Source organism: Mesoplodon bidens (genome assembly GCF_964165515.1).
Source record: "Mesoplodon bidens genome assembly, chromosome: 3".
NCBI lineage: Eukaryota > Metazoa > Chordata > Mammalia > Artiodactyla > Ziphiidae > Mesoplodon > Mesoplodon bidens.
This window is the reverse complement of record NC_138178.1, coordinates 72902170-72928447: the sequence shown is the minus strand read 5'-3', so window position 1 is coordinate 72928447 and position 26278 is coordinate 72902170. Positions and strand designations below refer to the sequence as shown.

The 26278-nt window shown below is 47.7% G+C and overlaps 1 protein-coding gene across 1 annotated transcript in view; it reads left to right on the top strand.

Annotated features, from left to right (window-relative positions):
* Positions 1-23825, top strand: part of ALDH1A3 (aldehyde dehydrogenase 1 family member A3) — a 35670-nt gene extending 11845 nt beyond the window's left edge. The window contains exons 4-13 of the mRNA XM_081230172.1: positions 420-549; positions 877-938; positions 3319-3447; positions 5007-5120; positions 7586-7688; positions 9258-9442; positions 14089-14253; positions 15646-15803; positions 16582-16656; positions 21995-23825. Coding sequence (XP_081086298.1) covers positions 420-549; positions 877-938; positions 3319-3447; positions 5007-5120; positions 7586-7688; positions 9258-9442; positions 14089-14253; positions 15646-15803; positions 16582-16656; positions 21995-22067 — 1194 coding nt within the window. The 3' untranslated portion in view covers positions 22068-23825. The remainder of the gene's footprint in view (positions 1-419; positions 550-876; positions 939-3318; positions 3448-5006; positions 5121-7585; positions 7689-9257; positions 9443-14088; positions 14254-15645; positions 15804-16581; positions 16657-21994) is intronic.
* Positions 23826-26278: the final 2453 nt, after the last annotated feature.

Genomic DNA, 26278 nt, shown 5'->3' with positions numbered 1-26278 from the left:
CCCCCCGCCCCAAGTCCTTGAACCTTCTGAGAGCTCCCCGGAGTGCACAAACCCATGTGTCCAGGTCCCACTGCTGGGGCAACAGCACTCCAGACAGATGACAGAAGACCAACGCTGAGGCGTATTCCTTCCCAACGAGGCTCCAAACCAACCTTGTACCCGCTGTCCTTCGTGGGGACCCATGCCTGTGCTCTGGCCCACCCTCCAGGCTGAGGTGTTTTGAAAGAAAAGCAGTCCTTGACAGCCTGGGACAGGTCTTACTTTAAATGAGGTATCTTGCTTTCTGATGAGTCCCATGGCTGTGAGGTACTTTGAGAGCAACGTTCTAGGACTCTGCTCTCTCTCCCTGCCCTGTCTTTAACAACCTGACGGTTAAAAGGAAAACTGTGTCTTAAAAATGTGTTGTCTTATTATTGCAGACCCTGGAAACGATGGACACAGGGAAGCCGTTCCTTCACGCCTTTTTCATCGACCTGGAGGGCTGTATCAAAACCCTTCGATACTTTGCAGGGTGGGCAGACAAAATACAGGGCAGGACCATCCCCACAGGTGAGCCAACTCAGGACTCTCAGCCTCGTCCGGGGTCTCTTAGGGGTTCTGTCTTCTCACTCCTCTAGCTAGCCTCTTCAGAGCACCCCCGGGTCTTTTCCCCAGAGCATCCTTCCCACACCCAAAAAGGAAATGGCACTGTGTCAATCCTTCCTCTAAGGAATTATACTTTTGAAATTGAGTTAAAAATCGCTTCATTGTGGAACAGATAGGACTTAGAGCGGACACTTGGTGGGCTTCTGGGTTTCTTTCTTGTCTTTTTACTCCTTAAGATCCTTAACCTAGTTTCATGCGAGCATGTTCTTCTCTGTTTAACCTCTTTTCCAGATGACAACGTTGTGTGTTTCACCAGGCACGAGCCCATAGGTGTGTGTGGGGCCATCACTCCTGTAAGTATGGCAACTTCTCTAGATAGATCTGTATAGATCCCACCCCATTCCCCTGTGGCCTTTGGAACCAATTTCTAGTGGGTTTTGATTCGATTGCACTTGTATTAATTCAGCGTTTGCTCTGTGGCATGGAGCTTGGTGCTTGAGGGTCATCAAGATGGATCAGACCCCATGCCTGCTCTCAAGGGGTTGATTCCAGGAGTGCAACAGAAGACACATGGATTCAAACCAAAGGGGTCAGGGATGGCCAGCTCCCCTCGGGCAGTGGCCTCTCAGCTGGGCCTTGAGGATAAGAGAGTTGTTCAACAGGAAAAAGGGGTTTCTGAGCAGTAGGAATGGCCTGAGTCCTCGAGGGTGTGGAAGTGTCTGGACTACTTGGAGGGCAGTAAAGATAGCTGGTGAGGTCAGAGCTTAGGTGGAGACAAAGTAAGGAAGAGGAGGAGCAGCCAGCAGGTGGTGCTGGCTCAGCATCCAGTATGCCTTGCTTCCCAGGGCCCAGGACTTTATTCACTGGGCCTTGGAGAGTCTGGCAGGTGCTGGGGATGCTATGATGCTGCCCTCGATTGGAGGAAACACCAGGCAGCTGCACCAGCTGGGGAGGCGGGCGGCAGTGTGAAGAGGGTTGGAGAAGGGCTCTGCAGGGCCCAGGCAGACGTGTCCTTCAGCAACCAGTTTTGAGAGCCGGGAAATGGTCAGGCCAAATGTGCTCTTGCCCATCAATTTGGGAGGGACCACCTAAAGATGGGTGTAGAGTGAGAAAAGAAGAGGGCCTGGGGCCAATCCCACAGAGCGCCAGGGAATCCCATGGAGAAGTCTGAGCAGCCAGGGTCAGGGGCCTCCCAGGGACGTAATACATTTCCAGAAAGAGGCTGTAGTCAGTGGGGTCATCTCCTACGTAGGAATTCAAAAAGACAGAAACACAGCTGTTAGGTGTGCTCCCCAAGAGAGGCATCGGGGGAGTTGAGGCTAATGGAAAGGGAGCTGGGCACGTGGGGATGGCCCTTCCAGAAGCTGCAGTGAGAGAGAAGGGAGCTGCGGGAGCTGCTAGAAGAGGCAGAGGCCAGGAGAAGGTGCAGTTTTGCTTGTAGGTGAGGAGAACTGATGGCATTTATGTGCTAAGGAGTGGGGATCCAGAAGAAGAGGGGACCCCGATCACTATTGGGGGAACCCTAAGACAACACCTGCTGTCATTAACCAACCACACAGGCCCCTGGGAAATGGGATGTTTACATATACATATATATATTTGTTGTTGTATATATATATATATATATATTTGTTGTTGTTGTTGTTTTTTGCGGTACGCGGGCCTCACTGCTGTGGCCTCTCCCGCCGCGGAGCACAGGCTCCGGACGCACAGGCTCAGCGGCCACGGCTCACGGGCCCAGCCGCTCCGCAGCATGTGGGATCTTCCCGGGCCAGGGCACGAACCCGTGTCCCCTGCATCGGCAGGCGGACTCCCAACCACTGTGCCACCAGGGAAGCCCCCGGGATGTCATATTTGTTGTCTAGTGGTAGGAATTCCAGACAGAGCTGGGAGGAGAAATCCAGCTAGCCATTGGTCAGCCCTGCAGGGGAGACATCATTGGAGTATAAGGAGCCAAACGGACTGTTTGGGGGGTCGGAGGTGAGGCACGGCTAGAATCAAGCTAACTGCGCTCTTGGAGATGCTCGGTTTCATCTCGTCTCATCAAAGCTGTTACTTAGGCAGCAGTGTAGTGGAGGAAACAAGCCTGGCCATGAATCCTGGCCTTCGTCTGAGGCATAGTTCCTCCGTGCCTCAGTTCCCTCTTCTGTCAACAGAAGCGGTAATATGACTGGCCCACGCAGGTGTGTGGGGATCAAATGAGTTCAGATTTTGGAACCGCACCTGGCACACAGTGGACACTCAGTGGGCGAGAGTGCTTGTCAGGCCTGATGTCACAGCAATTTCGCTATCCCTGCCTCTGGGGTGAAAGGATGACAAGAAAGCATTTCCCAAGGTGTATTTCACCAAACACCCATTCGGTGGGGGTTAGTATGTGTTCTGTAAGGAGAGAAAGAGATCCTGTGGCATTTGCGTTTAGGAGAGGCGGGGCTCGTTTCTGTGGGACTTTTCGGAGATGTTAACATGCTGATGGCATTGTAAACCTCCAAGAGGAGAAGGTAGTACACCTATAGCAGAATCCTCTTTGCAGTGACCACCTATTAGCATCTCCCAGAATGCAGTTTAGGAGGCGCCAGGCAAGAATGCAGTTCTGATCATCGCATACTCCTATGTTACCTCCTATACCCCAAATCTAAACCATGCAAATCAAGTGCTCCATGGAGGCATCACAGGGCCTCCAGGACAGTGTAGTAGTGGATCTGGGCCCCCCAACCACTCTCTGTTCTGCTGCAGTGGAACTTCCCTCTGCTGATGCTGGTGTGGAAGCTGGCACCTGCTCTCTGCTGTGGGAACACCGTGGTCGTGAAGCCAGCAGAGCAGACTCCCCTCACCGCCCTCTATCTCGGCTCTTTGATCAAAGAGGTAAGACATCCGAAGAGAAAATATTCTGTATCCTCAATTACATTGCCACTCCCAGGAACCAGGCCACCGTCACAAGATAAATCTGCCCCATGGAGCTGTGCTGTGCGTGCCAGCGCCATCCGGCTCCTGGCCGAGTGGGAAGGGAATGCCTCCTGGGTTTCACTTGGCAGCTGCTCGTTCCCTCTCCTGCTTGCAGTCACTGAGCTAGAAGAGACTCCGTTCCTCCCGCTGATCCTAATGAGAATACTTTACTCTTATTATGAGCTCAAACTCATGGTTTATGACCAAATATTTTGTCTAGATAATTTACAGGAGGGTTACTTGGGAGGCAGGTTCTTTGGTGCACGTGTGGTGTACGAAATGGTCCATTCTTCTCGTGGGTGGGTGATCTCGCCAGCTCCCCCTGGAGGGGCTACTGCTGAGCCCCGAGCCTCCTCATCAATGCTCTGCTCTCGGGTGACCGTCCTCTCCGTGGCAGCCACCGCGTAGGGAAATGAACAGCCCAAAGGGACACCTCCTTCCAGACACACCTGGCAATGTGTTTCAGTCGTTTTGTCCCCAACTCGTATGTTGCAAAGAGTTTTAAAAAGAAACAGGAAGAAAAGAGGGATAGGAAGTAAGATCCATTCCTTCCACTTCTCAGCTGGGCTAATACGACCGGAAAGCAAGACCTTTGTGACTTAGATGTAAGGCTGCAGAGCCAATAATTGACCAATTTCCCACTTTCCTTTGACCTGTGATGTAGGACCTGATGACATCATAGTAATGAGACTTACGGATTCTAAAGTCACAACTGTTTAAAAAAGTGTTTAGGAAAACTAAAGACTCGAGCACGATGTTGTACAATCTTGCTTTACTAAAATAATGTGTTTTAATGAAGACACTGGCATCCCCCAGGGGTTCAGCATGCCCCAGTGGTTCAGCATCCACCACCAGTTCATTTGTGGTGCTCTTGGTTAATAAAGAGGACCCAGCATATGAGGAGCAGCAAGCATGAATGTGAAAGAAAAGTCGCTCCCTACCTTCAGGATGTGCGGGCTCTCGGCATGACCCAGGTTCAACAGCAGGGATTCTGAGGGAGTGAGACCATATTGCCATTTGGAACATTAATGGGGCAGATTTTAAAAATGAAAGCTGAAGCCCAGGAAGGGTATTTTGCAGGTACCTCCGAGTTGGGGACAGTGACCAAGGTGTCCCTTCTCCCCCAACACACAGACAAACACACACACACAGACACACAGAGACAGATCCATATAGACACAGCATAGACACACACAGAGACAGACCCATGCAGACACACACACACACACACACACACACAGAATGGTGCTCTGCTATGAAACGGCCACTGCCATTTCGCTCAGAAGCCCTTTGGGATAGGCAGGGCCGCCCAGAAGGAGGGTGTGTGCCTCGCCCTGGCCCCACCCGCACACTGGCTGACTGGGTCTGGTCCTGGGGTGGCGATAGGAGCCGGGCCCAAGCTTCCAGGTGAGGGTGCTGCTCTGCTCAGGGACCTCACCCAACCTCCTCTTCTGAACACCATCTCAATTTCCTCCCAGGTGGGATTCCCTCCGGGCGTGGTGAACATCGTGCCAGGATTTGGGCCCACGGTGGGAGCAGCAATTTCTTCTCACCCTCAGATCAACAAGATAGCCTTCACTGGGTCCACAGAGGTAACCCTCCTCACTGACTATGGGGGACAGTGGCTGTCGCTGAGAATTCTCCGTTTAGAGGCTAAACTATGATGACCCCATTTTAGTACATATTTGTACTAAAAAAATAGTACATTTTTTTAACAATCAGTTAAAAAAAAAAGCTACTGGTCCAGTTTCCAAACTAAATAAATATCTAATGTATTTACTCAGAAGCCTCAGAAGAAAATATTCGTAGATAAGATAAAATAAAAATTGAAATATCCATAGGATAAACAGCATAATCAAGGTTAAAAAATAAGCCTAAGGTGATTGGCAATACTGTAGTACTGATCGTACATTTGAAAGTGTAAACCTTTGTTTCAGAAATTCCATTTTGAAGCAGCTACTATTCTCATGAGCATTCAAGGACATACTTTCCTGTATATTGTATCCATCCTATATGATGTTTTACAGCCATTACAGTAAGGAAAGCTGTCCATGATCTATTGCTGAAGCATAAGAAAATAGTAAACTGTAGGGCTTCCCTGGTGGCGCAGTGGTTGAGAGTCCGCCTGCCGATGCAGGGAACACGGGTTTGTGCCCCGGTCCGGGAAGATCCCACATGCCGCGGAGCGGCTGGGACTGTGAGCCATGGCCGCTGAGGCTGCGCGTCCGGAGCCTGTGCTCCACAACGGGAGAGGCCACAACAGTGAGAGGCCCACGTACTGCAAAAAAATAATAATAATAAAATAAACTGTAGGAAAGTATATACTATATATATATGTATATACCATTAGTAAAAGGGTGTGTGTAGAGAAATAGAAATTACCTGGAAGGACTCCCCAAAAAATTCTTACTGTGGCCTCCTCTGGGGCAGGTCCTGGGGCATTAACAGAGTGAGGGAAGATAAAAACTTTCCCCTTTAATTTACACACATCTATTTGTGAGAATTATTTCTAATGAGAAAGTACTTCTTCTGTACTTAAAAAAATAAATGGATAAAATTTCCCAGGCAGTTAGTGCTCCCATCTCCCTCCTAGTTTAGTCCAGCCAGGGGCCCAAGACCCACTCCTATGGCTGCTGGACAATAGCTGGAAGACAGGGGACTGAGGGGGACGGAGGGGCAGAGAGGGTCCTGCCCCACAACAGCTCCTATGTCTTCTCAGTTTTCTCACCCAACAGCAGAAGTGTCCTCGCCCCTGCCCCTGCCCAGCTTCTCTCTCTAGGTGAGCAGGGCTACCCATGGGTCCAGCCGGGTGGGGCTCTCACCAGGCAGCCAGCCTCCTGCACAAGAAGGTGGCTTCTGTGACCCCAGGGATTGCTCAACTGACAGGCATCTCCCTAAGAGGGGTGCTTCCCACTGAGGCCCCCAGCTGTGCCTCAGCCTCACAAGAGATCGCCGGCCCACAGCAGGCTGGTTTGCTTCGGGTACTCTCCCTGGAGACAGTCCTTATCACATGGGTCAGGCCATCCACACCTCCTTCAGGCCATCATCCAGGAGCTGGCCGAGTTTTAAAATGCACTCTCGGGGACTTCCCTGGTGGTCCAGGGGTTAAGACTTCACCTTCCACTGCAAGGGGGGTGGGTTTGATCCCTGGTCGGGGAGCTAAGATCCCACGTGCCTCGCAGCCAAAAAACCAAAACATAAAACAGAAGCAATATTGTAACAAATTCAATAAAGACTTTAAAAATGGTCCACATCAAAAAAAAAAAAAAAAAAAAAGAACCTTTATAAACAAATGCACTCTCACCTTAGTTTTGAGGAAATAGCCTCAGCCCTGAAAGAGCCTAGTTCTGCCTCCTGCTGGCTATCCAGCGCTAGGCCCCTGTGTGCACAGTGGTCTCTGAGAGTCTTCCAACTCAGCAGTTGGTGGTACCCAGCCCAAGACAAGTCACTGCTGTGTGCTGGGCCAAGCCCACCTCTAGCGGTGCAGGGGATGGTAGGTACACACGGGAGGTTGGACGTCGCAGTTTGGTGAGTGGTCCTTCCATTACTTCATAGGGAAGCAATTCTCTCCCTACCCACTGGGGGCCCTCAGTCTTAGGGTGTGTTTCCCATCCTAAAGGTTAACTCCCCTATTTCCCTAATTCTCAGAGGTTCCCTCAGATTATACCAAAGGACCACACAGACCCACCTCCCCTTGGTCCCTTGAGCTGGACCAGCCTGCTGCCGGGAGGGACAGGCACCAGGACAGGTGACAGCCAGCTCCACCACTAGCCAGCTGTGTGGCCGTGGGCAAGTCACTGAGCCTTTGAAGGCTCCCCGTCCACCCCAGTATGTGGAGCAACTCAGATCCGGGATTCCAGCCGTGTCAAGGTCTGATCCGAGAGGAAATGCTGGGAGAGGCCGGGGGGGGGAGAGGGCAGCATCAAGGCCCAGGGTGCCTGGGTAGGGAGGCCGCGGCCCAGGCCACGCCACACTCATGCCTCCAGGCTTGTCCAGAATGTGTGGGCCACATCCAGCCGTGTCCGAGGCTTAATGTGGTCTGGTTTTTATCCTGAAGGTTGGAAAGCTGGTTAAAGAAGCTGCCTCCCATAGCAACCTGAAGAGGGTGACACTGGAGCTTGGTGGGAAAAACCCCTGCATCGTGTGTGCTGATGCCGACCGTGAGTCTCTCCCCTTCCGGGCATTGCTGGGGCTTTATGGGACCCGTAAATCTCTCCCCACTTCCTTGCCCAAATCAGAACCAATTGAGAAAGACAAGCACACACATCATGGGGCTGTTTCTCCACCTCGGGTTATCCCTCCATAAATAATAGCAGTCGGAGGTCCAAACGCCAGCTTTACAGCTGCGTTGGAGGAGGACATGTTTCATGTGGTAGCCAGAGAGGCCGCCTGTTTCTGCCTTTCATGAGTTTGCCTTCCCTGTCCTTGCAGAGCTAGGGCCATGACAAGCGGGCTGGGGTTCTTCTCCAGAGCCCCCTGTGTCAGGGGAGAGGGGGAAGGCCAAGAGGAGGAGGAGCAGGGCATGTGCTCCCCCCACAAGCATTCATCATTCTACCCTCCATGTCGGTACTTCCTATGATGCTTTCAGGCTCTCGAAGACTTGAGATGTTTCTTCCTTCTTTGTCTCAGATCTGACAAAACAGAGGCCAGTGGCACGTGACCCTTAAAGATATCCTGCTGGCCTGGGTGCTGTCTCTCCCTTCACTACCTCTTCCCTGGGAAAGCCACCCTGCCCAGCAGCTTGGGGGCAGTTTGTGTCTCATGACATAATATTAAAATAGACACTCTTCTTGGTTGTCATGTCCAGAAGAGGGAAGGAAAGGCCACATCAGACATTCACTGACCTGCTGACATGGTCCGCTGCCAGATTTTTGATGTGACTTCCCAAGTACACTAAAACACCTTTGCCTTAAAGAACAGCCTCCCCCACCTGCCCACTGGTGCCAGGAATTCCTTTCACGGAGTACAAAACCTTCCACTCCACACTCAAATAAGTTTGGAATTGCAAATATCCCTGAGAAAAATGACCCCAGTACAATTTCTCGCCAAGGTGTAAGTAACTGGTTTCAGTTCTACTCCTTGAAGCTGGCTTTCAATGGGAGACAGGACTGGGTGAGGAAACAAGCCCCAAGGAAAGAAAGGGAGGCTGGGTGTGAAGGTGGACTGCTCATTTTTTGCCTGGTTTGGCGCTCCCTAATGGAAGCATCATCAGTGTTGCTAGTGGTCTCTGGAGCCACATGGAACAGTTCTGGGTATTGCCCCACTGTGACCCACATTTGGAGTTCCAAAGAGCCGGACTCCTGTTTTGCATTCTTGTGCCTCCATATCTGGGTGCCCCTTCTGCACCTCAGCTCACCCTCTTTCCCTCCCAATGAGGAAAACTACAGCTAAAACACAGGACTCCTATCTGAGGGTTGGTTTGATAAGGGTCATGTGAGCAAGTGAGGTCATGGGCAAGTGAGGTGAGGATGTGACAAGTCTCTGTGCTCGTTAGTGCAGTAAAGACACTAAGTCCTGCAGTCAGGGGACCTATTTAACCCCAAACTCCATGGATCGAAAAATCCCCTTTCCCATCCTCTCTGTTTGGGAAGTGCTGAGCAAAATTAATTTCTGAAACGTAGCCATCCCGGGGCTTGTTTTCTCATGTGGGCAATTAGAGTTGCAGCTGTTGCCAGTCCGGCCTTAACAACTTAATCGCTTCCTCTTCCCTCGCCGCCCCCTCTCTCCAGTGGACTTGGCAGTGGAGTGCGCCCATCAGGGAGTGTTCTTCAACCAAGGCCAGTGCTGCACGGCCGCCTCCAGGGTGTTCGTAGAGGAGCAGGTCTATGACGAGTTTGTCAGGCGGAGCGTGGAGTTCGCCAAGAAACGGCCCATTGGAGACCCCTTCGACGTCAGGACCGAACAGGGGCCCCAGGTAACCTACTGACGTGTCAGATCTTTAGGTGCACGTCTGGGGACTGAACCAGGCAGGCCTCTGGCCCTGGCCCTGTACAGCTCTGGTGCTCTGTGACTCCAGGGGACTCCCTTACCCACTTGCCCAGCCACTTGAGGCTTTTTTTCAGACACTGATCAACAGTTCAATCCCATCAGGTCTTGGTAGTGTTATGAAATGGGGGTGGACACACAGAGCTCTGCTCTTTGCAGCAGATAATGCTGAGCTCCAGGCCTTGATAGAAGGGAGGCATTCCCGGTTCATAAGTCCATGTGACTGCACCCTCCAGCCAAAGGACCAACACTTCTCTGAACCACCAGGGTCCCCAGGAGAGAGCCTCAGGCAGAGGCTGTCTTGCCTGGCTGGCCTCTCTGCAGAAGCGAGTTGTAACCCTGGCTGAAAGGCAGCAGAGTACAGGCGGAGGCAGCAGCTGGAGCCAGAGGCGTCAGCCCGGAGGCCCTTGAGCCCATGTGCATTATAGGACAAAGTGACCATCAGAAACCAAAGAATCCCACTGGAAAGGGCTCCGAGGATGGGGATACATCTCCAGGCAGTAGGAACACGTCTCTGGAGACCTCGTTTTTGAAGCTAACGACAGGATGAAAATGATCATAACCACGAGGTTTAATAACCTCTTTAAGAGGGCAGGTCCTGTATCACTTTCTTACTAAGTATGCAGTGCGGCAGATGGATAAATATTTAAAAGAGGGCAGCCTGACCATCCCATGCATTATTAAAATGGAGTTCAACAGCAGCCTACTTTGCTTGTAGCCAAAGTCCTGCTCCAGCCAGGAAATTTCAAATCACATGTCAGGACTCACCCAATTTGTGTCTGTCCCAGGAGCTGGCTACTTACCCACTGCGTTGGCACCACGTGTTTCCACGGGAAGCCATGGATCTGAGGGCAAGTTTGGCTCTGTGATTTTGTGAAAGCCACAAGCTCCTTCCAAACCTCAGTTTCCTCATCTGGAAAATAGAGTAATTGATGAATATTATGAAAATTTCAAGGCACTTAATAAGTTTCTATTTTTAAGCGGCGGGGGGAGGCATTAAATGGCAGGCTCCCTGATCTAAGTGGCAGCAAATGTCTGTGCATGACTTCAAGCCACATCAGTTAGGTCTTGCTTAAACCATCTTGGCTGGGGATAGGGGAGGACCATGTGGAAAAGGTGTGTTTCTGGCTACCGTGCCCACCCCTGCCTTGCCCCATCCCACATGCTCTGTGGCTCTGGTGCCACGTGACCCTGGTGGAGAGAAACATCTCCACTTGTGGCCAACACTCTGCATCCTGTCAGGCCTCAACCCCAAACCCAGCATCCAGTGACACAAAGTTGTCCATCAGCCTTGGTTGGATTTCAGGTATGAATACAGACATGGCCACAAGTCATTATCAAATCTGCTGTGATTGTAAAGCTAACCCAGAATCCGTGGGAAATATGTGAGCTGATCCCATTCTAAGGAATCCCTTTTACCCCCTCATTATTCATAAGTCCCTTTCCAAGGCTTCAGGCTTGACTTCTGAAGCCAGATATAGAAATCTCTTCCAAGACAGCACAGTGGTGTTGATTTCATCAGTGCTTTTGATGCTGCTGCTGAAAGTCCTTTTGAAAACTCACTTAAGCCATCTAACCTCAGCATATTATTTTAGGATGTTGTTGGCTTTTTTTCCTGCCAAAGTGCTTTTTCATCTACGTTAATAAGGCTTTGCTCCAAGAGGATTTACAGCTGTCTAAATAGTTCTGTCTGTCTCATGCCTGTAAAACAGCTAGCTGACCAGATAGGTGTCCACTGCAGGCAGCCAGAACACTCCAAAATTATTCAGGTTTGTTTGGCAACTGAGCAAAGATATGCACAGACTCACGCAGGCCACCTGGTGGGGGGCGGGGTCCTGCATCCTCTCTGTCCTCTCCTCTCCGGCAGAGCCACTCACAGCCTTGGCCGTCGGCGGGGCCCTATTTCTCCGTCTTTGGTGCTGTGCCCTGGCGCAGCCTTCACTTCCCAGCAGGTTCTTCTCTCGCACTGTGAGGCACCAGCTGACGTTCATGGAGGATTATTAGATTTAAACAACACATTCACACGGACTTGCCAGGAAGAGTTGAGTCTGGACGGTAGAGTTTCCATGGGGCCCTCCTCTGGCTTCAGGACAGACGGTCTTGGAGGCAGAACATGGTCAGCGGCCGCTGAGGGTCTGTAGTTTGATGAAGCCCCACAAGCCTCTTGGTCTCCAAGAAGGAGGAGAGAGCAATCCGGGCACTTTTAACCCAAGACTTGGTTAAGACTTCCCAGAGAGAAGTTGAGGGAACCTTGAGATATTATGAGATCTGCTGCAGTTTGAGTTACTTTTTAGGGGGCAGTACATGCACATGGTCAAAATCCAAAAGACATATAAAGGTCAGTAGTGAAAAAGCTTCCTTCCATTCATTCATAGGCATGGATTTTACCCTTCTGTCCATGGGTATCCTGTGTTCTTAGTTCTTAGAAGAAAATTCTCCAGAATTTCTGTATATACAAGCAAAGTTGAGTATGTGTACAAGAATGTAATATGAATTCTGGTTTCCCTTGTTTTTACTCAAAATATCTATACACAGTACTGTTTTGCACCTTGATTTTTGCCCCCTAACAAGAAACTTGAAGAGCTTTCCATACCATACCAAACCATGGGAACCTGCCTTGTTCTTTTTTATATGTACATAGACTTCCACTGTATGAATCCAACAGAATTCAAGTAACACGTACTGATGAGTATGTGGGTGTGTGCGGTCACGCACGGTGCCACAGAGTATGTCATTCCACACATACGCAAGGAAATCCACAGGACGGATTGCCCGAGTGGGACTGCTGAGTGAGAGCACATTTATGATTTCTACAAGCATTGCCAAATTACCTTCCAAAAGGATGAACCAACTTACGTTCCTACCAACCTTGTATGAGCTTGCCTGTTTCTCCAGCCTTACTAACAGACTATGTATGGAGTTTTGCCCATCTGATAGTTAAAAATGATATCTCATTTGTTTTTAATGTACATATATCTCTTATAATGAGTAAGGTAGAACATTTTATCATGTTTAAAGGCCATTTATATTTCCTTTTCTATCAACTGTGCATGTGCTTTGCATATTTTTCTCTTGTACTGCTGATCATTTTTTGTCACTTCTAAGAATTCTTTACATACTAGAGAAATTAGCACTATTTCTATGATATGACTTGTCGATTTTTTCCAGTTTATTGTTTTGCCCTTTGACTTTGCTTATGCTGTTTGTACTCAAATTTATTAATTATTAATCTTTTCTTTTGGCTTCTGGATTTCAAGCCATAGAAAGGCCATCAGCACTCCAAACTTATGGAGGCATTCTCCCACATGAGAGAATTTGAAAACTTTTTATGACTTCATCTTTCATTGATTAAGTCTTTGATCTACCTGGAATCTATCCTGGTACAAAGTGTGAGGAATGGATCCAACTTGGTGTTTTAACACTGGATCCACGTTTCATAAGATGACTGGTCAAGGGGCTTACATGGTTTGTGCCCACCCCTTCCAAGAAAGCCAGCCTACTCCTCAGGGACAGACAGTCATCCAAATGCACCATTGGGTTGCTTATTTTTTTATTCAAATTTGCTTAAATTAAATCACTTTTTTATCTGAAAGTCACAGCTACAGCAAACCTATCTAACAAAGCTCTGTCTCTCCCAGCCAGAGGGAGGGGATTTGCAACAGGGTCAGGGTCAAGAACAGAGGGAGGGGATTTGCAACAGGGTCAGGGTCAAGAACAGGGTTCCCATGGATTCGGGAAGAGGGATCATTTTGGGTGGGGAGAGCACTTCCTCCCTTGAGTCTCCCAGAGAGGTGCCCTTTGCCAGCCGGTCAAATACAGCATCCACAAGCTGGGTGTTAAGCTGGTGGTACAGGGTACACCCCAGCCCAGGAGACCCCTAAACAAGGTGACAGAAGATGGAGCCCTTCTGATGAGCTGGCTCCCCATCAACCAGGAGCAGCCCCTCTACCTCACCTTGAGCCTCTACTCTGTGTCCAGGGGTGATGAGTAAGGTGGTCAGCTTTACTTCTCACTTCTCTGCACTGTGGATGGAGAATTCCAATAACTGTTGGTGCCCTAGGAGCAGGGTACAGGGTGGCAAGTTAGAATACATGGCACCCAGTTCAAGTAAACAGTGAATACGTTTTTAGCGTAAGTGTTTCCCAAATATTGTTTGGGATATGCTTATACTTTAAAAATCATTCATTGCTTTTTAGGAATTCAAATTTAATTGGGCATCCTGTGGTTTTATTTGCTAAATCTGGCAACCTTAGCAGGATGCAAGAGTTAGAACAAAGAATGTGACTACTTCAGATCTTGTTTCCCCCACGGATTTGCTTAACAGCATGGAGGGGGTCAGACATATGAATAAACCTACACCTGGAGAGGATGAGAAAAGCCCATCTCTCCCCTGCTCCAAAGAGCCCCGATTTGTGCATCGGAGGAATATTTGCATACAGGGAACATCTGGTCCATGAATTTTTTCTTGGCCAAAACATGATGGGTAGGACAATGATCACATAGGAGGCCGTTGGACACATAAGTTGGTAGTCACCTCCCAGAAGGAAGCCGGGCTTACCTCTCACTGTTTTACAGATTGACCAGAAGCAGTTCAACAAAATCCTTGATCTGATTGAGAGTGGAAAGAAGGAGGGAGCCAAGCTGGAATATGGGGGCTCGGCCATGGAAGACAGGGGGCTCTTCATCAAACCCACTGTCTTCTCAGAAGTTACCGACACCATGCGGATCGCCAAAGAGGAGGTACTGGGGCTGCAGGAAAAACCATGTCCCGTGGGGCCCTGTGCTGAGCTGGGGCCCAGGGGGGTGGGGAAGGGGGCTGGGCCTTTCAAACCGGAGTCTTCTCCAGGGCCCAGGGATCCCAGAAATCTTTGTGAAGGGACTGTTTTCCTTTTTCCTGTGGCCTTTTCCCTCTCCTTAGGGGCCCTTTGGGAAGCCATCCTGCTCCTGGGACCCCTGAGCCCTGTGTAGAGTTTGTCCTAGCCCCCAGCTCCATGCATTGCTCATCATCTCCGGGTAACAACAATCCCTCTTCTGTCTTCTCACATGTCCTCAGGTTAGCCTAGGGTGGAGGGCCATTGCAACCTGTGCATTTTGTCAGGAATCGAGCCATGGATTCAGGGCCCAAAGCTGCCTTCAGTTCCCCCAGACCGAACTTAAATGACAAGTGTTCATTCCAAAAACGTGTTCTGGCTAGAAGTCTCTTTGACGTTTTCCATCATGGGCATCCTTAGAAATGGTGGAAATTAAGGTGACACCCAATAAGAGTGTAATTCTAACTGTGTCTTTCAGTGCCACTGTTAAGCTGGTTAGAACTGGTTCCCACCTGAGTCCCAGGTGCTTGGACCCCGGAATGTGGCCTTTTGGGGCACAAGAAAGAGTGAATCACTGCCGAAATCTTCCCGGTTCGAGCCTTTTATACACTTTCTCCTTAAGATTTTTATGGGTTACTAACTGTACCCTGATGGCATGAGCCTCAGCTTTTTAAACCTCTCTGTGACAAGCTCCATGGGAACCAGGGCAGGTAGTTCAGCAGGCTGACCCTGTCCTGCTGGGCTATGGTGCTGAACATTGAATCAGTTACAAGCTTCTTTCAAAATCACCTTTAAATGTTCAGCCCGTAGCTCTTTCCTTTCCTTTGCTATGTTGTAGATGGTGAGGAACACTGCCTCATTCCCTCCCCTGGGAGTTATTAGGGAAACATTTTAGGTCATCTTCATTGATAGAAAATGCAGGACCAAGAGATCAGGGCCTGCAGTCTGTGCCTGCAAACACCCTTCACAATAACTTTCCAAGAATGACTTCCAAGGTTTTGTCTCCAGTGCATCCCAGCATGCAGGAGCTCCTCCAGAGCTTGAAGCTGGGGCTTCTAGAAGCCCTGACCACATTGAGAGAGCTTCGACCCAACGTATTATTTTGGTTGTTATTTTTTATTTTTGTTTAATTCAGTCTTTCCCTTCAGATTTCAACCATCACACAGCTAAAAAGGTGTTTGGACTCTCTCCTTCAGTTATCCTCTTCGTGCGTGTGAGCACTGTGGGTATTTGAAAAAAGCATAAACGAAGGAAGTGCCTGCTCAGGGCATACATGCTTCATTCCAGAACCTCTCACTACCATTCTTCCAATTAATCATAGATTTTTGGACCAGTGCAGCCAATACTGAAGTTCAAAAATATCGAAGAAGTGATAAAAAGAGCAAATAGCCTTGAATACGGACTAACAGCAGCTGTGTTCACAAAAAACCTCGACAAAGCACTGAAGCTGGCTTCCGCATTAGAGTCTGGAACTGTCTGGTGAGTAGAGCGTGAGTGCTCGGTCCCCCTGAGCTGCCGGCCAGCTGGCTTCCTTACCCTTCTGTTAACAGAGAGCTTTTAGTCGTACATTATGCGCCAAGCACTGTCTAAGCACTTTGCTCCATCCTCATGACCACCTTCTGAGAGGGGTACTGTTATCACCCCCATTTCACAGATGAGGAAATCAAGAGACAGAGAGACTGCATGACTTTCCCAGGGTCACACAGCTAGTACGTGGCAGAGCAGAGCTCAGGACCAGCTGTCCAGCTCTGATGCCCATGCTCTTGACCACCGTGTTGGGCCACCCCTTATGTTTTATTCTAATTCTAAGAGCAGCACATGCTCTTGTGCAAAGTATGGATGAAAGTCCCTGTTTCACCAATAATTCTGCTGATTACACTATCCTCTTTTTAAAGATAATATTAGAAGATAAATATGAATTGGAGGCCAAGAAGCAGGAGAACTTTGAGGTCAGGCCTGTCTCATTTCAGAGCTAATTCTTATTCCCTTCACCATAATTTTCCTCTCCCTTTTTCTCCCTTTGTCATTCCCTTCCTACCCCAGTGAGAAGCTTTATACTTCAGAATATTCAAATTTTAGTTTCTGGTGGTAAGAGCAAGAAGGCAGAGATCAAAAACACTGTTTTCATGATTAAAACCTTGACAAAAAGGTCATCCTTTAGGTGACGCTCTACACCAAGTGCTTAGTAGCTGCAACACCTGAGGTCCAGCTGGGTCCTCTCCTGGTGACCCTGAGCTTCTCTTTATTCTCTCTCCAGGATCAACTGCTACAATGCCATCTATGCACAGGCTCCATTTGGTGGCTTTAAAATGTCGGGGAACGGCAGAGAACTGTAAGTGTTTCTATCACTCCATGCCTGTCAGCAGGGCCGATAAAAGATACACTAGGTCCACAGTGTATGGTGAATGGTGGCCCACCCTCCAGTCCACTGAGCTCTCCCCTGTGCTGTGCTTTCCCCCTGGGCTGGGCCATGTCCCCCATCTTCTCTCCCCTTCCTGCCCTTCCCTACCCTCATCCTCACGCCACCCCAGGACCGACCCCCAGCCTCAGCATATGTGTCCTCCCCAGCACCCATCCCATGTGGAGATGTTCAGTAGGTACTTGACCTAGGCTCACTGCAGGACAGGGCAGAGCTGGGAAGTGCACTTTCCACCAGACGTGGGATGTCATTACTCACTCAAACCCTGGCCCTCAGCAGGGAGGATGGGCTCTCTCCCAGGTCAGGCTGTGGCCCTTCTGCCCACTAGCAAGTTCCCAGGGACAGACCATGGGTGACTCTGGCTCCTCCTCAGTGCCTCTTCAGAGGGATACTGCAACATGCCGGGCCTCCGAGCCTCTGTCAAACCCACTGCACATGTCTTCATGGTGCCCTTCTGTCTTGCCCTTTGGGAGGCTGTGCTCCATAGACCTAGACTAATGGGTGGGTCTTCTGTGTCTGGCCCAAGATAAAAGGCCCAGGCCTAGAGCTGGATGGAGCGTTCTGGGGGTGGGCACGCTGTGGTTTCCAGCCAGATGCTGCCTTCTCTCCCACATCTTTCTTGGTGGTCGTTGGGGTTTTATTAGCCTTTGTGGACAAATAGCTTGTAGGATCAATCTTCCCAGGGAAACCATCTGTGACAACACACAGGGTCATTCCTGGAACATCTCAAAGGACTCCGAGCTCTTCCTCTTATTTAAACAGTTTGTATTATTTATATACAGATGCATCACTTCGTACTTATTTGTACATCTTCCAGTAGGAGCACTCAAATGCTTCCCCTTGGCTTGGGCCTTAGTGGGGCCTTTGAGCAGCTACCCTTCCAGATTCTTAATTAAGATGTATGAAGGAATGAACGGAGCTGGCTTCCATCCCTGAGCAAATGCTCTTGACCAGTCTCCAGGGAATTGGGGGCCCTTCCCCCTTCTCAGTCCTTCTTTCTCATTCATCCTGACTCGTGGCAATACACCAGAGCCATCTGAACGTCTGAGTAGAGTGTGTCCATTTGTATCCCCCTAATTCCTAAAATTGGTTTCCCCTTGCAGAACCTCAGTAAATTCTTGGCCATGAAGACCCTTTACAGAAACCTTGATCCCTCTGCTGAATGACTTGTTTGTGTTGTGTTCTGTGAGCCTCTGTTCATTACCTCTTTGCACTCACCTGTCCACGAGGGACATGAGACCTGGGCTGGGATTACCCGCATCACCTCTAGGGCCCACAAATAGCACTGGCCACAGCTGACATTTGCTGAGCATGGACTCTGCCGACCTCTATCTGAGAGCCTTGCACATGTTAAGGCATGCCGTCCTTACAGCAGTCCCTGGGATAATCTGAGTCCATTCAGGCTGCTGGGACAGAATACAGTAGACTGGGTAGCTTAAACAAAAAACATCTATTTCTCCATTTCTGGAGGTTCAATATCCAGGTGTCTGTTGAGGACCCTCTTCCTGGTTCACAGGCAGCCATGTTCTCTCTGTGTCCCCATGGAATGGAAGGGAGGAAAGTGTTCTCTGGGGTCTCCTTTATAAGGACACTAATCTCATTCATGAGGGCTCCACCCTTTTGACCTAATCACCTCCTAGAGGCCTCACCTCTTAATTTGTTCACATTAAGGATTAGGGTTTCAACATTTGAATTTCAGGGGGACACACATGTTCAGTCTACTACAGGTAGGTACTACTGCTATGCCTGTTTTTGGATGAGGAAACTCAGGGATGCTCAGAGAGGTCCTGTGCCTTCCCCAGGTCACACTACCAGTAAGTGACGGAGTTGGGATTGAACTCTTAAACCCACCACACCACAGGGCCTTGCTCAGCAGGGGTCACCTCTGTGAGCCACCTGTGTTGAAGCCAGCCAGGGTATGCAGGGTCATTTGTCTCCTTGCTCTGCTGCTTCAACCAGTCAGGTTGTGACAGCTGGGGGACCCAGAACCCCACAAGGCCCCCCTCACAGAGGCCAGGCACAGCCTCCTCCCACAGCAAGAACTTCAGTCCCCAAAGCAGATGTCCTTGGATGCAGGAAGGGTGTGTGGGGCCCACCTGACTTCTAGGCAACTGACTCACACACACTATTCCCTCACTGCTTTTCTCACCTGCGTCTCCCTCCCCATCCCCGGTGGCACCTCCTGCCTGCTGCAGAACAGGGCAGGGGAGTATCCGCTACACTCAGTCTGTGTGTCATCCTGCTGGTTAGCCACAATTGGGACTTTTGTGGATGTCTGTTTTTTTGACCCTTGGCATATATTTTCCCAAAGCTTTTGATAAAGTACTTTAACATAATTCACAAGGAGACTGGAAACTGGCTTGAAAACCAATTTCCATTTTCAGTTGTCTCTAATTAATGTCTTCATGTTGCAGTAAGTTCCCCTTTTTTATGCTGGAGCACTATGCGGTGGATTCCATGGTTTTCCCCATCCCCGGCGGCCTGGGTGGGGCTGGCTATCTGCCGCCCACCCACGGGCCCCTCTGGGATCTCTCCCTGTACAGGTCTTGGGATGAAGCCTTCAATTTCTCTTCCCCCTGGACACTCCTGTTAGTTCTTTGTTTTGCTTTGCAATATAGTAACAAAAAAAAATCCACACTGTAGAGACCCGTGGGAAGTCAAGGTCTCCCTCCCCTGACCCTCAATCCCATTTGTTAGAGGTAACCACTGTCCCATCATCCATTTTATTCATTTTGTTCACTTGTTCATTTGTTCACTGGCATATATTTACTGAGCACCTTTGATGCCCCAGGCATGTGCTAGGCTCTGAGCACACAGCAGTGAACTCTATAAACAGCAGTGCCAACGCCCCCAACATTCTGGTGAGGTCCAATGGGAGAAAGGCTGAGCTTATGGATAAGTGAGGGCCAAGGCAGTCACAACTGGGTGAGAAACCATTTAGAAAGTGCCACAAGGGGTCAAATAAGAATGACAAGAACTTGAACTAGGGCAGTGACTGCAGGAATAAAAAGAATGAGGTGATTCATGCACTTAATCTTACAGGAGTGATTTCATATTGGACTTACTAGTTATGTGCTAATTCAGCATGATTTTATCACTTGGTTTGCTTTTCTTTTCTTTATGCAGTTGAGAAATCATTAACTGCTTTGAATTTTTACAGTACAATACTATGTGCTCATTTTTAAAGGTTATTGTACATTTTCTATACATACAATGGATGTAAACATGTATGTTTTTTCTGTTTTCAAATGACTTGGGAGGAAAATACTTTTTGCTCTTAAGAATGGGTTTTGGATATCCTATCCTTCTTTTTATTGGTGGTCTCCTATGATGGACTTTTGAGTTATTTCCAAGGGGTTTTGCTGCTGCAGACCATGCTGATGTTCTTCCTTGCGCATAAATCTTTATGCACTTGTGGGGAATTGTTCTCAGAATAAATTCCCAAAATTGGGTAATCCAGCACATGAAAAATGGGCTCCCACTCTTTTGGTTTGCATTCCTTTAATTGTAAAGGATTGAGCACCTTATTAACACTTATTGGTAATCTTTATTTTTCTTCTGCAAACTGACTATTCATGTCTTTTGTTGATTTTTCCATTTGTTTTTTTTCTAAATTGGTTAGTAAGAGCTTTTTGTGTATTAAGGAAAACAGCACTCTGTTTCTCACACAGTGTTGTAAATGTAATTTTTTTCTAGCTTATAATTTGCCTTTGGGTTTTTTAATAGAGTTTTCTGCTCTGCAAAAGTTGAATTTAGCATTCTGTATATGGCTTTTATATTTTGTTATGTTTAGAAAAAATTACAAAATAATTCACCCATTATCATGTATCATTCTTGAACTTCGTTTTAGGACACTACCAAAGAACTCAATGACATACTAACAATAAAATAATAATATTACTTTCTACCATTTACTTTTTACCTAGCACATAGTAGGTAAATTTGCTCTATTTGAATCAACTCTAATCATTATAACTATAGGGAGGCGATGGTATTCCCATTTTACCGATGATGATATTGAGGCTCAGGGAAGGCAAAAACACTTGCCTAAACTGCATGGATTCAAGCCAGTAGTTATCCAACTTGAGCTACCTCAGAATCCCATGGCTTGTTAATCCCCTGGCTGTTAAGGCACAGATTTCTGGGCCCCACCCCTAGATTCAGTAGGTGTATTAATTTTCTATTGCTGCTACCATAAATAACCACAAAATTAGTGGCTTAAACAACATTAATGTATTATCTCATGGTTCTGAAGGATAAAAATCTGACACGAGTCAGCTAATTAGCAATTTTAATTCCATGTACAACCCTAATTCCCCTTTGTCATATAACCTAATATTTTCAAAGGTTCAGAGAATTAGGATGTGAACGCCTTGTGGGGGGCATTATTCTGCCTACCACAGTAGGTCTGGGGGACCTGAGTCTCTGCATTTCGAGCAAGTTCTGAGGTGAGGCTGGTGCTGCTGGTCTGGGGGCCACACTTTGAGAAGCTCTGGTCTAAGGGATGAGATGGGATTCTGTCTCGAGTGTTTCTAGCTACAGAGCCTCCATAGCCACCTCTTTTCCTAAACAGGTGCACATTCTTATTTACATAATGGCAGAGCAAGTCTTGTAGAGGCTTTTAAATCGATCCAAAGCCACCTCTCGGTTCTGGGAAGGGGATCTATCCTAAGGATGACTCATGATGCCTGAGATGGGTCGCTGGGCTCTGCAAGACTTAAGGAAAGGATGTATATCAGAAACACGGACTCAAAGGCTGCGGACTCCCTCGTGTCCACTCTGCTAACGTCCGCGCCCCTCGCCGCTCCATACTGGCCTCACTCTTCTTACAGCTGGTCCCCAGCTCCAGGTCCTCTATGTCCCTGCCCATCATGGATGCTCTGGCCACATACCCAGTCAATAGCTTCGGGCCTCTGCCTCTGCTGTCTCTTCAAGCAGCTCCACCCAGGGATTTACCACTTTGTTTTAAATCCTCTTCATCCTTTGAAGGCAAACCCTTAGTCCTTCTGAATATCTCAGAAGCATCACACACACACAAAACTTGACATTTAACCTTCAGTTACATATCCAGGTACTTAAACTTACTAATGGCCTTACAGTCCTTAGACTCTATTAAGTCCTCACATTCTGGCCTTTGCACAGATTCCAGACTGCCCAACAGAGTACTAGCCTGTGAAGCATTAGAACTCGGTTCACACAGAATGGCTAAGTGCCTGCCCATGTTATATCTCCCTCTTTTCTGTGATCACAGAGGTGAATATGCGCTGGCTGAATACACAGAAGTGAAAACTGTCACCATCAAACTGGACGACAAGGACCCCTGAAGGAAAGGCAGACTCCTTCCTCAAACATCTGACAGCTGAATGTGGCAGATCTAACTTGCTGAAGAGAAACCTACATTCTGACCTTCCTGGGATACTTTCTTCCGGAGACTTTAAATCTACTGGATTTGAACGATTTTTATTTTCCTCTCACGCTCCTGTTTTATTGACCAAAATGTTGTGTGTGAAATTGTAGTCCTGCTTGGGGATGGGACTAGTGGCCATTTCTGTTTTCCACTTTCCACCAGATCCCGGGGACAGTGAGGAGGCTCAGGGTGTTGTCAACAGGAAGTGGTATTTGAAGTATCGAGCAGTAGCTTAAAAATGCTTTGTTGACTCTGACTCCAGTAAGAATTTGGAAAAAGAAAATCCCTGCGTGTTCTGCAAACAGGGCTCTGGACCTGCGGATTCCTCAGGGTTACCTGCCCACAGAACAAGTCCCTCCTACCATTCAGTGAGAAGGAATAGCAGTAAGTTTTAAAAAAAATTAAAAAACAAGGTTGGGAGTATCAGATGTGGGGAGATTTGGGGAAGCACGTACCATGGAAGGGTCCTGAAGGCCTTGGGTGTGAACGGTCTTCAAGGACTGTATCTTGACATTGACAATGGGACTCAGCTTAAAACCAATACTGCCTTTGGAATGTGACCAAATCAGCAGCCCAAAGAGCTTATCTAATGCTATGTCATTGTCTACCTTAACCAAGGCACTTTCTTAGGCAGGAAATGTCGCTAGTGTCACCATCGCTGCTAAGGACCCAGTGCTCTGACACTAAAACAGTATAGCAAATCCTAGGATCATTAAGTCCCACATTTTACAAATTAGAGCCATAATTTGCTTTTCCCAATTATGAATTTCTACCACTTGCCTGTGTAGTTTTCCTTTTCTCCAGTTGGGGTATCAACATTTTAGTAAGACATACACAACTGAAACGACTGCTGTTATAATACAGCCCTGGTTTTTCAAAGTCCTATTTTGATATTAATTAGTGATTGATTAACAAATAACATCTGCACTTCATGGAGGAACTGGGTCTGCTACTACAGTGGCCTGAGCACAGCAATAACAGGTTGTGAATTTTTCTTTTCCTCTTTGTGTATCCAAAGGATGTGCAATTCCAAATTTTAACTTGGAAAACTGAAAGTCTTCCCATATAGCTTTAAAAAAACAAAACCAAACTGAAATTGTGTTATTCAGATACTTTTACTATTACTAACTAGTACTTTTCTAATGGTGCTTATGTTTGAGAATTAAGTTATGTTTGAGAATTAAATTGGGGCGGCAGTAATAAAATGGAGGTCAGTGTCAAAACCAGTGTATGTATAGAGAAAGTCTTAGGTGAAGTGAGGTTAGCATTCTTGTTGGAAATATGCACTATGCAATTCACCTTCTCTCAATCAGTTAACACATCACTTCGACTATCAGTCACTTGTTAAATCAGGATTTGACTTCATACACTGAATTTTCAGGATTTTATCTCAAGTAACTATAAACACTAACCTTGATAGTAATACATTAGAAGGTTCTTATTCTTTCATTGTACAATAATGCCTTTAATATGAAATGCTACATTATTTATAATTGGTATAATGTATCTTTTTATAGTTGTAAGTAAACAGAGGTGATGTATTTAACCTTCTGTAATATACTGTATTTATCTATATAGTATTAGATTTCACTTCTGTTAAGGTTTACTCCTGTGGTATGGTTTAAAAAATCTACTGGCCTGGGAATTCTGACCCTAACTGCAGATTGTGTTCAACAATGCAACAACTATAAAATAAAATCAGATATTTGAGAAAGTTATGTCTTTTCATTTAAAGATAAGACCCCTTTTAATTCTGAGGCTGACCTTTTTCTTAGAACTTTGGTACAAAATGGCTTGTAATAAAGTGGTATCAATCACTTAAGGACAAAATTACATTTGCTCAATCCATCAAGTCCCACGCTTAGCTTGAGTGTGAAACTCACTTCTATGGTTTTGGGGATGGACCAGGCAGCAAGCTTGGCCTCAGAGGCTCTGCATCTTAGTTGGTGAAGTTGAAGCTGTTATCTAAGCTGACTGAGTCCCTTTTTATCATAAAGTGATGAGGAGATGTGAGTGTGGGAAATGACGGGGAAGACTGCACGGGGATTTAGGGAAGACACTGTATCCTGCAACTGTGTGCACAAGCATCCATTTTTGCCACTTTTCTCCACGAGGATCTCGGTGTCTGGGGTTAACTTACCTAAAGTTTCTAAGGCTTCAAACCAGTAAGCCTCAATCACCAAGTCATACACTGACACTGAAGCTGGATCAAGAACATTCCTGTACTTGGTTAGGTCCACCAAGTTCAACCATGCCTCTCGTGTTGAGAGTCCATATCATTTTGGCCATGTAGAGGTAAAGCTCCACCCTTTCAGAGAAAATTTAAGGGAGGCTTGGATCAGATCCCTTTTAATATATGCACTTGTATATGCTTTAATGCATTTAGAAACCTCCCATTTCCCAATCAAAATGTGAGCAGAAAATTCAGGGAAAACGGCATTACCTTCATTTGGTTTACCATGAAGTTTTACCATGAAGGTAACCATTCTGAGGACATATACTGGCTGTGGTATGTGTATATGTGTGTGTGTACACACCTGCCCTTGTGCGCCTGTCCGGGTGGGGCACAGTAGGTTGGCACATTCTCTAAAAGTGGACCCTTTGGAATGCCCTAGCTTCTCCTGATGGTGGACCAAGCCCTTTTAATGTTCTTGCTCCTAGCATGTGGCTGACTTGAGCTTGAAGGTGGATAATGAGGGACAATTTTTTTTTTTTTTTTTTTTTTTTGCGGTACGCGGGCCTCTCACTGTTGTGGCCTCTCCCGTTGCGGAGCACAGGCTCCGGATGCGCAGGCTCAGCGGCCATGGCTCACGGGCCCAGCCGCTCCGCGGCATGTGGGATCTTCCCGGACCGGGGCACGAACCCGTATCCCCTGCATCGGCAGGCGGACTCTCAACCACTGCGCCACCAGGGAAGCCCGAGGGACATTTTTTAAGTGTCCAAGGAGAAATCTCTGAGGAAACAGAATACCCAGCTGAAGGGAGGTGACTAGAAGAACTGAGGGGTCAGTCAATCACTACACCTTCAGAAAGCAGAAAGGGTAGGTCAGGGAGGTAGCTTCCAACTGACCCCATCTTAGGAGGGGTCATTCCAACATGAGATGCTGGTCAGCGGGGGTCAAGAATAAGCAGAAAGAAATCTTAACTGACCTGTAACAGTCACCTCATGCAAACCTGTAACACATGCCAATGGATAGAGTTAAATGCTGGGATACAACCAGCTCGAAACAGGCCACCCATGTGACAAGTGCCCTGGCTATTTTCTACAGTGGAGACATTTCCAAGCCAATTCCCAAGCTCATTTAAAAGGGAAATTGTCCTGAGGAAACCATAATTCAAAAAGAGTCATGTACCACAATGTTCATTGCAGCACTATTTACAATAGCCAAGACATGGAAGCAACCTAAGTGTCCATCGACAGATGAATGGATAAAGAAGATGTGGCACATATATACAATGGAATATTACTCAGCCATAAAAAGAAACGAAATTGAGTGATTTGTAGTGAGGTGGATGGACCTAGAGTCTGTCATACAGTGTGAAGTAAGTCAGAAGGAGAAAAACAAACACCGTATGCTAACACATATATCTGGAATCTAACGGGGAAAAATGGTTCTGAAGAACCTAGTAGCAGGACAAGAATAAAGACGCAGACGTAGAAAATGGACTTGAGGACACGGGGAGGGGACGGGTAAGCTGGGATGAAATGAGAGAGTGGCATGGACTATATACAGTACCAAATGTAAAATAGATAGCTAGTGGGAAGCAGCCGCATAGCACAGGGAGATCAATTCGGTGCTTTGTGACCACCCAGAGGGGTGGGATAGGGAGGGTGGGAGGGAGACGCAAGAGGGAGGAGATATGGGGATACATGTATATGTACAGCTGATTCACTGTTATAAAGCAGAAACTAACACAACATTGTAAAGCAATTATACTCCAATAAAGATGTTTAAACAAACAAACAAACAAATAAAGAGGGAAATTGATTTGCCCCCATCCCGGTGGGCTACGTCAGCTCCCTGGTCTGCGAACTGGGCGTGCGCTTCCTCACGGTATCGCTAGGTGGCAGAGCCGCGCGCCTTGCAGGGGGCGCCTCACCACCATCGCGGGGCTCACCCAGAACCGT